The sequence below is a fragment of the Podarcis bocagei genome, assembly GCF_964188305.1.
Source record: "Podarcis bocagei genome assembly, chromosome: 18".
Taxonomy (NCBI): Eukaryota; Metazoa; Chordata; class Lepidosauria; order Squamata; family Lacertidae; genus Podarcis; species Podarcis bocagei.
The window spans coordinates 2,730,344-2,743,020 of record NC_138144.1 but is presented as its reverse complement, the minus strand read 5'-3'; the positions used below and the strand labels follow the sequence as shown (position 1 = coordinate 2,743,020).

At 48.4% G+C, this 12,677-nt stretch overlaps 2 protein-coding genes across 2 annotated transcripts in view; one reads left to right on the top strand and one right to left on the bottom strand.

Moving 5' to 3' along the window:
- The window catches only part of EFNA2 (ephrin A2), a 256,111-nt gene that overhangs the window by 224,112 nt on the left and 19,322 nt on the right, over window positions 1-12,677 (bottom strand). The window lies entirely within an intron of this gene.
- The window catches only part of LOC308577594 (calcium/calmodulin-dependent protein kinase type IV-like), a 39,248-nt gene that overhangs the window by 19,146 nt on the left and 7,425 nt on the right, over window positions 1-12,677 (top strand). The window contains exons 5-7 of the mRNA XM_081177940.1: window positions 6,744-6,826; window positions 8,226-8,298; window positions 12,057-12,147. Of these exons, the coding sequence (XP_081034066.1) occupies window positions 6,744-6,826; window positions 8,226-8,298; window positions 12,057-12,147 (247 nt within the window). The remainder of the gene's footprint in view (window positions 1-6,743; window positions 6,827-8,225; window positions 8,299-12,056; window positions 12,148-12,677) is intronic.

Genomic DNA, 12,677 nt, shown 5'->3' with positions numbered 1-12,677 from the left:
AAGTTGTTCTTCAGAGGCGAAGGCCCTTTTCAGTTCCTCAAACGCTCGCCCCGCCTCCGCCGTCCATACAAACTTCTTCTTACTGCTGAGACAGTCAGTGATGGGCGCCGTCAGATGGGCGAAGTTGCGGATGAACTTACGATAAAAGTTTCCAAACCCTAGGAACCTCTGCACATCCTTCTTGGTTTTGGGTGTTTTCCATTCCAGCACTGCCTGTACCTTGCCGGGATCCATGGCCAATCCCTTGTCTGACAGGCGGTACCCCAGGAATTCCACCTCCTTGGTATGGAACCGACACTTCTCCAGTTTGACCCACAGCCTGTTGGCTTGCAGTCTGCTCAACACTTCTCTGACGTCTCTCACATGTTGCTCCTCACTCTCAGAATACACCAACACATCATCTAGAAAGGCAACGCAATTCTTGTAGAGCAAAGGGCCCAGCACGTGGTTCATAAAAGATTGAAAACACGCGGAGCCTGCTTGTAATCCAAATGGCATAACGAGGTATTCAAACGCCCCCAAAGGGGTAAACATGGTGGTTTTCCATTCATCCCCTTTCCTTATGCGTATCAGGTTGTACGCCCCCCTTAGATCCAGCTTTGTGAAAATCTTTCCCTTCCTCACCATGGTCAAAATATCATCAATTCTGGGCATAGGGAACGCCACCGGTTCAGTCACTGCATTCAGCCGCCTAAAATCACATACAAGTCTCGGCTTGTCCGCATTTTTTTTGTCCACAAAGAACACTGGGCTCCCCCCTGCTGCTTTGGACTCTCTGATGAAGCCTCTCTTCAGGTTCTTGTCAATGAACCCTCGCAACTCCTGCATTTCCCTGTCTGACATGGCATACAACTTGCCCACGGGAAGCTGTGCTCCAGGGAGTAAATTGATCTGACAATCAAAGGGTCTATGAGGTGGTAGTTGGTCAGCTTCCTTCTCACTGAACACGTCGCTGAGATCTGCATACTGTGGTGGTACCTTCACCTTTCCCATTACTTCAGTCCCTGCTAGGGTGGCTTGGGCCCCTACTGAACCCTTCTCCCCTTTGCAGTGTTCTAGGCAATGTGCTGAACCAAAGGACACCACTCTTTGATGCCAGCCAACCAGCGGATCATGTAGAGCTAGCCAGCTCATTCCCAAAATAATGGGAGCGCCTCCCAGGGTGGCCACATTAAACGCTATCAGTTCTGTGTGCCTTGCCACCCTCATTATCATTGGGACAGTCTGCAAGCGGACTCCTCCTCCCAACAACTCCCTGCCATCAATCGTGGTCACCTGCAGGGGGTTGCTTAAAGGGATGGTCTGTATCTGGTGTTCAGCAACAAACTCCTTGCTCATAAAATTGCAGGAGCTGCCTGAGTCCAATAGCGCCTTTATTTTTAGGGGGTGCCCATTCTGCAGCTCTAGCGACACTTCAATCACTAGAGCAGGTCGAGGAGCTTCTGGCACGGGCACTTTCACTGCTCTTTGGCCTGGCTGCAGTGCCCCAATTGTGGCAACCAGGCGTTGGCTTTTACCTGCTCCGCTCCCCCTTCTTCTCCCCCCTCAACAGCTCCCACCATCCCTTGCCATTCCTTCCTCTGGGGGCAGACTCTGGCAAAGTGGCCTGGCTGTTGGCAGAGATAGCATTTCTGGGGGCCCTTTCCCTCCTTCTTAGCTCCCTCGCTGGTTTTTGAAAATGCGCGCGCGCGCGCTGTTCCGATTTCCATCGGCTCTGCCGGCGGGAAAGCTGGCTCAGGAATGTCTGGAATGCGGAACTCCTTCCAACGTTCCCCTCTCCCTTCCCGCCTCTCCAAGGCTCTTGCCTCCTGCCGCGCTCCTATGGTCAGCGCAGATTTGGTCAGCTGATCCATAGACTCCGCCCTGGGGCTCCGTGCCAGCTCGTCTTTCACCCCCGAAGAAAGACCTTCTTCAAATAGCATTTGAACGGGTGCCGCCGATAAATCCCAACTCAGTCTGTGAATCAGCATGGTAAACTCAGTCCAATATTCACGGACAGATCGACTCCCCTGCTTACAAGCCATTAGCTGTCTGCGCACCACCCCTTCCTCAATATCGCTGGAAAACATGATATCCATTGCACGAAAGAACTTCATTGTGTCCTTTAGTATGTCATTGTGCGTTGCCATTAGGGGTCGCACCCAGTCTCTAGCCCCTTTCTCAAGATGCCCAATTACAAAAGCAACTCGCGATTCCTCATCAGGGAACTCATCGAACTGCACATTAAGGGCATATTGCATCTCTGTCCTAAAAGCATGGTAGTCCTTGGGGTCCCCCCCAAATTTCTGCACCAATCCTGGTACCTTTCTGGGGAATTGAGTGGCTCTCCCCTTCTTGTCTGCATCCTGAGCCCTTCTCTCCTCCAGCCTCGCCGTCTGCAGGGCCAGTTGAACCTCCAACGCTCGGTATCTATCTTCCAAGCTTGGACCAGCTCCAGCCCCTGCTCCTCCGGTTCCGGTTGGTTCGCTCATGATGCCTTCTCTTGCACAGGCAGCGTACAAAGACTGTCGGACTGCTGTGAGGGTTTGATTAGCTGCTTGTGCGTGAAAACGTGCTCCCTCAGAGTTTGTGCGCCCCCACAAACCTCCGTGTGTGACGGAGCTCCTCAGACATGTCTGCTCTAGTCACTAGTAGAGTCCGACAGTGGCTGTCTGCGGAAGCGTTTCCAACAAAGAAGTTCCTTAACGGAAACGCGTCTCCTGGACTCACGGCGTGACAGTTTCCTGCGAGGTATGGGTCTCCCTATGGGAGACTCCGATACCTCCCCACTGTTTTCGCTGGAAGCCTCCCTGAGCCCTCCCTCCTGCTCGCATTCCCTCAGAGACCCACTCCTCCCCCTGCTGGTCCCTGCTTCAGCAGTTGAGTCTCTTTCATCCTGCCTGAGTCCCTCCACCACCTGATGCTCTGATGGCAGTTCCCTGACAGTATGTAACCCGAGGTACCACTGTACATCTGACAACCAAGCTTTGACTGTATCCTTTTTGAGGCGAGGCAGCCAGAATTGTACACAGCATTCAAAATGCTGTTTGACACCACTTAGAAACCACAGCGCTGAGTGCTATAGAAATATTAATAAAACCGGCATTAAATCAATTGATTGAACTGTGCACACTGTAAAATAAAATTACCGTATTGGCCTGAATATAAGTCTCACTTTTATGAGTTTTTTGTGGAGAGGAATGGCGGTGCCCGGCGCTTTGTCCTACTAAAAATGAGCGCTTTGGGGGTCGATGAGCAATGAGGGGAGGTTGCAACAACTAGGCACCCCCCTTAAAAAAACCCCTGCAGAAGAGCAAGGCTTTGAAGAGGTCCACAGAATCCATTCTTTCCTCCTGCCGGGACCCAGCTCTCACAACTGCTTCAACAGCGGGCGAGGGGGAGTTGAAGTGCGGCTTATGTTCGCGACCTTACAGTATGCAGCCAGGATTGCGGGGCAAACGGCGCTACTATCGCAGCAAAGCAATGCCCACCCCCTGCATAGTCCCCCGTCCTCTCCCCCAAGGCCAGAAAGCGAGAGATGGAGTGGCTTTTATTCGGGTATTTTCCCCCCCCCTCCAATTTTAAAGGTGTGGCTTATATTCTGGTACGGCTTATATTCGGGCCAATGCGGTACATATTAAAACCTGCCGGCTTTACGTATCTGCATAGGCTTGCCTTACCGAACAGGTTTTTAGCAGGGGCTGAAGGCCGCTGCACCCTAATAAAATAATCAGTCAAACAATATTTTTTTCAAAAACAAAACAAGCATAACAGCAACTTGAAGGACGAACAGCCATTATTCCAAGCTGTTGTTGACCTAATTTTTTGCTCTAATAACCAATAGTTTCAGGGGGGGGGCAGGATTTCCACATGCACCCCTCACATTCGCAAGCTTCTTTGTTCACTCAGATGTTCATTCATATATACAGTGGTACCTCGGGTTAAATACGCTTCAGGTTACAGACTCTGCTAACCCAGAAATATTACCTCAGGTTAAGAACTTTGCTTGAGGATGAGAACAGAAATCGTGCTCTGGCGGCGCGGCGGCAGCAGGAGGCCCCATTAGCTAAAGTGGTGCTTCAGGTTAAGAACAGTTTCAGGTTAAGAACGGACCTCCGGAACGAATTAAATACTTAACCCGAGGTACCAGTGTGTGTATATATATATGTGTGTGTGTGTGTGTGTGTGTGTATCTATATATATATAGATACACACACACACACACACACACACACACACACACACACACATATATATGGAATTCTATTTCTGTTATTTACCCTTTTGCGACTCCTATCTGCAGCCTCCCCTGCTTGCAGGCGGCTGATAGGGAGCGATAATAGGATTGTAAACTTCTGAAGTTAATAAGAGATTGTGCCGCCACGTATTAAGGGAAGGGGGAAGCATTAAGCCTCTTCCTTCTTCTCCCAGCGTCACTTACACGGCGGGATCTCTCCAGCAGCCGCGGTTTTAATCATGAAAGTGCCATGAAATGTGCGGTGTCACCAAAAGTCTAAAGAAACCGTGACATTTTCTTTGTTTTCTTCTTTTTTGTTTTGTTTTAAATGCAATTTCCAAGTCTTTCCCCCTCCCTGGAGGGAAGGGGAAAAACGCATTCACAACCCTCTAATTCCAGGTGTGCTGCTGTTAAGAACGCAAGCAGGAAATCTCCTTTGCTGGAAAGGTGTGGTGTACACACACACACACACAGTGGTACCTTGGTTCTCAAACTTAATCCGTTCCGGAAGTCCGTTCCAAAACCAAAGCGTTCCAATACCAAAGCGCGCTTTCCCATATAAAGGAATGCAAAACAGATTACCGTATTTTTCTGTGCATAAGACTGGGTTTTTTCCTTTTAAAAAATGTCCAAATTTGGGGAGCGTCATACACTGATAGATCTCCCCCCGCCTTTTTCTTAAATTGGAGTCCCCAAAATAGGGGGCATCTTATACATGGAGGTGACTTATAGACGGAAAAATACGGTAATCAGTTCCAGACTTTTATAAACAACCCCTAAAACAGCAATTGAACATGAATTTTACTATCTAACGAAACCACTGATCCATAAAATGAAAGCAATAATCAATGTACTGTACTTCTTTGGCGATCCCTCGTAGCCGAGTAAGATTGTCTTCCATAAACATGGTTTTAACAATGAGTCCGTAAGTGACTAGGGAGGCGAATTCTGGATCCACACATCCTTCCACAGTGCAGACATTGGTTTCCGGGTGGGTGTTGATCACGGTATGGATTTGCCAAGCCTGCCTTCCTCTTAGCACGTTTCTCCCTTGTGTCCTGAGTTCGAGTGTCTTCAAAGCCCAGGACACTTTTGGTAAAGGCTGTTCTCCAACTGGAGCACTCGCAGGCCAGTGTTTCCCAGTTGCCGGTGTTTATACTACATTTTTTTAGATTTGCCTTGAGAAAGTCTTTAAACCTCCTTTGTTGACCACCAGCATTACGCTTTCCATTCTTGAATCTGGAATAGAGGAGTTGCTTTGTAAGACAATCATCAGGCATCTGAACAACATGACCAGCCCAATGTAACTGATGTTGAAGAATCATCACTTTGACACTGGTGTCTTTGCTTCTTCCAGTACACTGGCATTAATTCACCTGTTTTCACAAGTGATGTGCAAAAATTTTCAGAGACGCCGTTGATGGAATCTTCCTAGGAGTTGGAGATGGCGTTTACAAGGGGTCCATGTTTCACAAGCATACTGAGTCAGACCCCTGTTCCATCTAGCTGAGTGTTGTCCACAGTGGCTGGCAGCAGATCTCAGACTGGAATCTTCCCCCAGCCTACCAGGATATGGTTCTGAATATGACAGATCTAGAGAGAAACGCAGGAGGCTGTGCTTGTACCACTGGGTCCACCTAGCTCAGCAGTTTCCACACCGTCTGAGCTAGGTGGATTTCTGATAGGGGCATTTCCCTAAGTTACATGCACAGCTCGGTTGGTTGGAGCGTGGTGAAGATAACGGCAAGGTTGCAGCTTTAATCCCCATATGGGGCAGCTGCCTATTCTTGCATTGCAGGGGCTTGGGCTAGATGACCCCCCAGGGTCCCGTCCAATTCTTTGTTGTTTGTTGTTTAGTCGTTTAGCCGTGTCCGACTCTTCGTGACGCCATGGACCAGAGCACGCCAAGCACTCCTGTCTTCCACTGCCTCCCACAGTTTAGTCAAACTCATGTTGGTAGCTTCGAGAACACTGTCCCACCATCTCCTCCTCTGTCGTCCCCTTCTCCTTGCGCCCTCCATCTTTCCCAACATCAGGGTCTTTTCCAGGGAGTCTTCTCTTCTCATGAGGTGGCCACAGTCTTGGAGCCTCAGCTTCAGGATCTGTCCTTCCAGTGAGCACTCAGGGCTGATTTCCTTCAGGATGGAGAGGTTTGATCTTCTTGCAGTCTATGGGACTCTCAAGAGTCCTCCAGCACCAGAATTCAAAAGCATCCATTCTTCGGCCATCAGCCTTCTTGATGGTCCAGCTCTCACTTCCATACATCACGGCTGGGAAAACCATGGCTTTTACTATACAGACCTTTGTTGGCAAGGTCCAACTCTACAGTTCTATTATTTTACATGGAGAGGCTAGAGATTGAACCTGGGATCTAATGTATGCAAAGCAGGTGCTTTTCCCACGTAGTTACAATCCTTGTCCGTGTGGGTTTGTGAGCTGCTTTTTCGTATTTGGAGACCAGCTTGCCTCAAAGTTAAAATGCCATTCCCCCCCTGCTCAACCTCCTTTATCTCTTTTTTATTTTTAGATCAAACTCAAAGAGATCTTTGAGACTACCTCGCAGATCACCCTCATCCTGGAGCTGGTGACAGGTGGCGAGCTGTTTGACAGGTAACCAGCAAGAAGCCCTCCGCCGAACTGGCAGGTTCTTAATAAAAGGTGACAAATTGCACCGAGGAAGGGGAAATGGATGGTAATTTGTGTCAGAGCGACCTGCAGAGAAGCCGTGTGTGTTATTGTGTGTGTGTGTGTGTGTGTGTGTGTGTGTGTGTGTGTTGGGATAGAGAGAGGGGGGGTGTTGAGGACTACAGTACCCGTATTTTTCGCTCTATAAGACGCACCAGACCACGAGACGCACCTAGTTTTTGGAGGAGGAAAACAAGAAAAAAATATTCTGAATCTCAGAAGCCAGAACAGCAAGAGGGATCGCTGCGCTGTGAAAGCAGCAATCCCTCTTGCTGTTCTGGCTTCTGGGATAGCTGTGCAGCCTGCATTCGCTCCATAAGACGCACACACATTTACCCTTACTTTTTAGGAGGGGAAAAGTGAGTCTTATAGAGGAAAAAATACGGTACTTTATGATGGCCATTCTCAACCATCACTGTCAATTCCCGCTGCAGATTCCTTGCGATCCTTTTTCTCTCCCTCCATCACATTCACTAAAAAAAAGTTCCGCTCACTCCAGTGCTAGAAAGCTTGTCCTTTCAAATGCCCAGTTATCTACACTTCATTGCTCCAAGTGTGCAAAGGGCTTCATTTTTAAACGTGCGCTTTGCACATGAGCAGAGACAATCTCATCTCATATACAAAAACTGTATTTAATTTTTTTAATAAAATGTTGTTTGACAGTTAGCAAAAACGAACTCTATGCAGAGGGACTGGGGCTGCACCGGTTGAACTCTTTCAATACTACTGCTATTCCAATGAGAGCCATACTCAGAGGGGATCCGTTTTACCACTTGAGCAGGGTATAAATTTTACGAAATAAACAAAATGAATAAAATAAGTTCAACGGGCCCCCAGAAATCAATGCATCGTCTTGAGGATGATGAGGAGGAATATGTTCCCAAATATACACATCTCCTTTTGCTCTTCCTACTGGTACGGTAAAGGGACCCCTGACAATTAGGTCCAGTCACGGACAACTCTGGGGTTGCGGCGCTCATCTCGCTTTACTGGCCGAGGGAGCCTGCGTACAGCTTCCGGGTCATGTGGCCAGCATGACTAAGCCACTTCTGGCGAACCAGAGCAGCGCACGGAAATGCCGTTTACCCTCCCGCTGGAGTGGTACCTATTTATCTACTTGCACTTGGATGTGCTTGCGAACTGCTAGGTTGGCAGGAGCTGGGACCGAGCAACAGGAGCTCACCCCGTCGCGGGGATTCGAACCGCCGACCTTCTGATCGGCAAGTCCTAGGCTCTGTGGTTTAACCCACAGTGCCACCAGGCAAAGTGTAAACATGGCAACTTTCGAACCCAACACTTTGTGCCCCCCTCTGCCCTCTTTCAGGATTGTTGAACGGGGTTTCTACAGCGAAAAAGACGCAGCTCACGTGGTGAAGCAGATCCTGGAAGCTGTTTCCGTAAGTCATCCCTCTCTCCTGTTCGGGTTTTTCTCTCTCTCCAGAAGACCCTCCGAGCTGGACATCAGTGTCCGGGCTGGACGATGGGCGTGGAGATGCTCCTTCAGGTATACTGTGCCGAGGCCGTTTAGGGCTTGAAAGGTCAGCCCCAACACTTTGAATTGTGCTCACAAACGTCCTGGGAGCCAATGTAGGTCTTTCAGGACCAGTGTTATATGTACATAATACTCTGGCTCCAATACGCTTCCACCACTGACGTTGGAAGCTGAGTACACACAATGATGTTAGCAGTCTATACCCTGCAGATTCCTGAGAGATATTCCTGTTCAATGTGTATTTTCCTGCAAATTAACTTTCCTCCGAATGGGAAATGGAAACCGCAGTCGAGCTGAGGTGTGTCCCTTTCAGGCAGCCACTGAGCATGCTCAGATGAGGGCACACACTCAGTTGGCTTCTTCAGGGAACCAGAGTTTGGCGCAGGGAAACAAATCAGGGAATGGGCAACGGGTGGAAACACCGATGCCCTTTTTCTGCTCTGTGCGGCAATTCGAGTATCAAATCACAGAGTGGAGGAACAACCTCACTGAATTTGAAGTCGCTCAAGTCGCTGAAGTCGCTTGCATTTCAAGGTGACTTCCTCCCCCAAACCAGCTTTGCTCCAAACTGAGAAAAAGAACAAACTAGCAGATAATGTGTTCACAGCCTTAGTTAGATACAAGGCCCCCATGCCACACAATCCCCGGATGCGGGGCAGACCGAAATTCGGCAACTTCCTCAAAAGTTCCATTTATGCTAATCCTTGCAAAGCTGAGTTGCTTTCTCATACCTTCCGACGTGAGTGAAATGGCCACCTCCTGCCTCGCTGGTGTGTGTGTGTTTTATTTCATTTTTATTAACTGTCACTATCTTTTAAAGCTCCCCGTCTTTCCAATCTCTTGCAATCGGCAACCTGTGAAATTAAGATTGGCACCAGCAGCTCCCTAGGCTGGTAACACAATTTGCGAGGCATCTGTTGTTTGTTTGGGTGAGAGGAGCCGGAGAAAGAGGCTGCCAAGGGACCACCAGGCGGAACGAAAGGGGGGGAGAGGGGGGGTTATTTGCTGTAGGGCGGGACAATTTAGTCCTGCGAGGGTTAATAGCTGGCACACAAAAGGTAAAAGGTAAAGGTCCCCTGGACAGTTAAGTCCAGTCAAAGGCGACTCTGGGGTTGCGGCGCTCATCTTGCTTTCAGGCCAAGGGAGCCGCGTTTGTCCACAGACAGCTTTCCGGGTCATGTGGCCAGCAGGACTAAACCGCTTCTGGCACATGACGGAAACCAGAGCGCACGGAAACACCATTTACCTTCCCGCCACAGCAGTACCTATTTATCTACTTGCGCCAACGTGCTTTCGAACTGCTAGGTTGGCAGGTGCTGGGACAGAGCAATGGGAGCTCACCCCGTTGCGGGGATTCGAACCGCCGACCTTCCAATCGGCAAGTCCAAGAGGCTCAGTGGTTTAGACCACAGCGCCACCCGCATCCCTGCTGGCACACAGACGCACACCTGGTAAGGACCCATCTTTCATCTGCTGTGGTCTCATCAAATGGTTCCCCCAGTTTGAAGGAAATCTCAGTGTTCTTTAAACTGCTGTCTGTTTTGATGGTTATAACATCTCCATTGCAACACCAGCCAACTTCCTGGTGGGAAAGCCCATGCCAAGTTCTTTCATATAGTCATCAAATTTTTCAGTGGAAACAAGCTTCCAAGTAAGAAAGTAAAGAGTATTGTAACATTAGACATTGGGTCACTCAATCAGTTGCAGAAATGGGATGGCAAAGAGACCACAATAAAAAGAAAAATAGAAGATGGAAAGCTGGTTGTGGAGTGTGAAATGAACAACGTTGTCTGCACCAGAGTGTATGAGAAAGCATGAAGATAGACTCCTTCCCCTGTGTGGTTAGTGGGACACAGAAGCAGAAGAGTTAGCTGGCTCGGGATGCAGAGTCCCACAAGGCAGTTGCTTTCTCCAAAGAACTGATATGTTATTGATAGAACCGTTCCAAAGAACCTGTATACAGTATTCAACCTAAAAGTATGGTGACTATTCAATAAAGTGCTTAATGATAAAGAAAAAAAAGAAAAAAAAGAAAAAATTGCCTCCCCTGTAGCTCAAGACCACACCCCAAAACATCATACATACATCACAGAAGGGGCAGTCTACAGCAGAATCCTGTCTGGCAGGAAACCTGTTCACCTGGGTCTACCTTGCCAGCCTGGCCATTCTTTTGTGATAATAAATACTTAATTCCTGAGTCCAGGTCACAGGCTCACCCTATTCATACACAAATGTGCCCTTAAGGCAGGATTTGTGAGCACAGAGTCAAGGCTTTTCCTATTTCCATCCAAACTGCAGAAGAATATTTGAGGTCACTGAAAGAGTCAAAATGGCTTTAGGACTGTTTTCCTGCACTGTTTCAGACATGTGGTTTCTATATTTATGTATGTGTTTGCCTGGTACATTTATGAACATTTATTTTATATATTAGACCTTCTCATAACAGTAAGGTAAAGGTAAAGGGACCCCTGACCGTTAGGTCCAGTCGTGGCCGACTCTGGGGTTGCGGCGCTCATCTCGCTTTATTGGCCGAGGGAGCCGGCGTACAGCTTCCGGGTCATGTGGCCAGCAGGACTAAGCTGCTTCTGGCGAACCAGAGCAGCGCACGGAAATGCCGTTTACCTTCCCGCCGGAGCGGTACCTATTTATCTACTTGCACTTTGACGTGCTTTCAAACTGCTAGGTTGGCAGGAGCAGGGACCGAGCAACGGGAGCTCACCCCGTCATGGGGATTTGAACTTCCGACCTTCTGATCGGCAAGTCCTAGGCTCTGTAGTTTAACCCACAGCGCCACCGTGTCTGCTCTGAGTTGGACCAACATTGGCCACACATATACATATATTACATGTGGTGCTTTTTTCTTTAAAAAAATGTTTAGGGGTACTCTCATTTTGACTCGAGAAAACCACCATTTTATCGGGAAAAATAAGTACAGTAAATGGACAAAAGTACGAAGATTCACAAAATGTTTGGGGTGTACGTACCCCCCAGGAAAAAAAGCACTGATTACATGTGTGTGAGAGAAACATATCTATATATGGGCACATCTACGTTCAGAGAATATTAGCTAGGTCACCCTTTCTCTTTATTAAAGGTCAGTGTGAGACTGTTTCCATGGAAACCAAGGGTATTTTTTTCTTCTTCCTTTCTTTTTGGTTTTTAATGAGGTGAGGAAAATCCTAAAGGACAGTATCCCACGTAAATGCTCTGTGGAGATTTCGACTCCACCATTCTGCGCAGGCAGAATGAGAGCACCCTAGCAGCAAAAGATTAAAGCAGCTGGGTGAATTGTACAAATGGCTTGCAGACTCTAGGGGGCAAAAATAAAAGCAAAGTTCAGTTTGGGTGGATTTTGACAACTGTCACGGATCGTCTCCCGCGTAGAAACCGGTTGCTCTGACATTTTTGTGTTCTCCCTACGCTGTCGGGGGCAGCGAGGCCTCTGAACACCAGTTGCAGGGAACCTCGAATGTGTAGAAAGCACAATGGTACCTTGGTTCTCAAACTTAATCCGTTCCGGAAGTCCGTTCCGAAATCAAAGCGTTCCAAAACCAAGGCTCGGTTTCCCATGATGCATGTAACCCAAGGAAATATTGAATAAAAGCAGTTAAAATAACACCACCGGGAGGGTATTTTCACCTTTCCCCTCGTTTTCTTCCGCAGTATTTGCATGCAAATGGCGTGGTCCACCGTGACCTGAAACCGGAGAATCTCCTCTACGCAGATCTCTCTCCAGATGCTCCTCTCAAAATCGGTACGTTCCCCCCCCCCACCTCCAAAATGATGTCCCAGGCAAATGTTCAGTTTTGTCTCATAATATTTCCTTCTGGCCCCATGCCAACTCTGGGCATCTAAGGGAGCCAGAGGGGTCTGGATCAGTGTTTCCCAAAAGTTTGGTCTCCGGCAGTTTTTGGACTACAATTCCCATCATTCCTGCTAGCTAGGGATGATGGGAGTTGTACAGTGGTGCCCCGCAAGACGAATGCCTCACAAGATGGAAAACTCACTAGACGAAAGAGTTTTCCGTTTTGGAGGTGCTTCGCAAAACTAATTTCCTATGGGCTTGCTTCGCAAGACGACAATGTCTTGCGAGTTCCTGCTGGTTTTTTCCCCCTTCCCCCCCTTTTTCTAAGCCGCTAAGCCGCTTATCAGCTGATCCGATCAGCAGATAAGCCACTAAAAGCCGCTAAAAGCCGCTAATAGCGCTAATCCGCTAATCCTTCAATGGGCTTGCTTCGCAAGACGAAAAAACCGCTAGACGAAGAGAATCACAGAATGGATTCT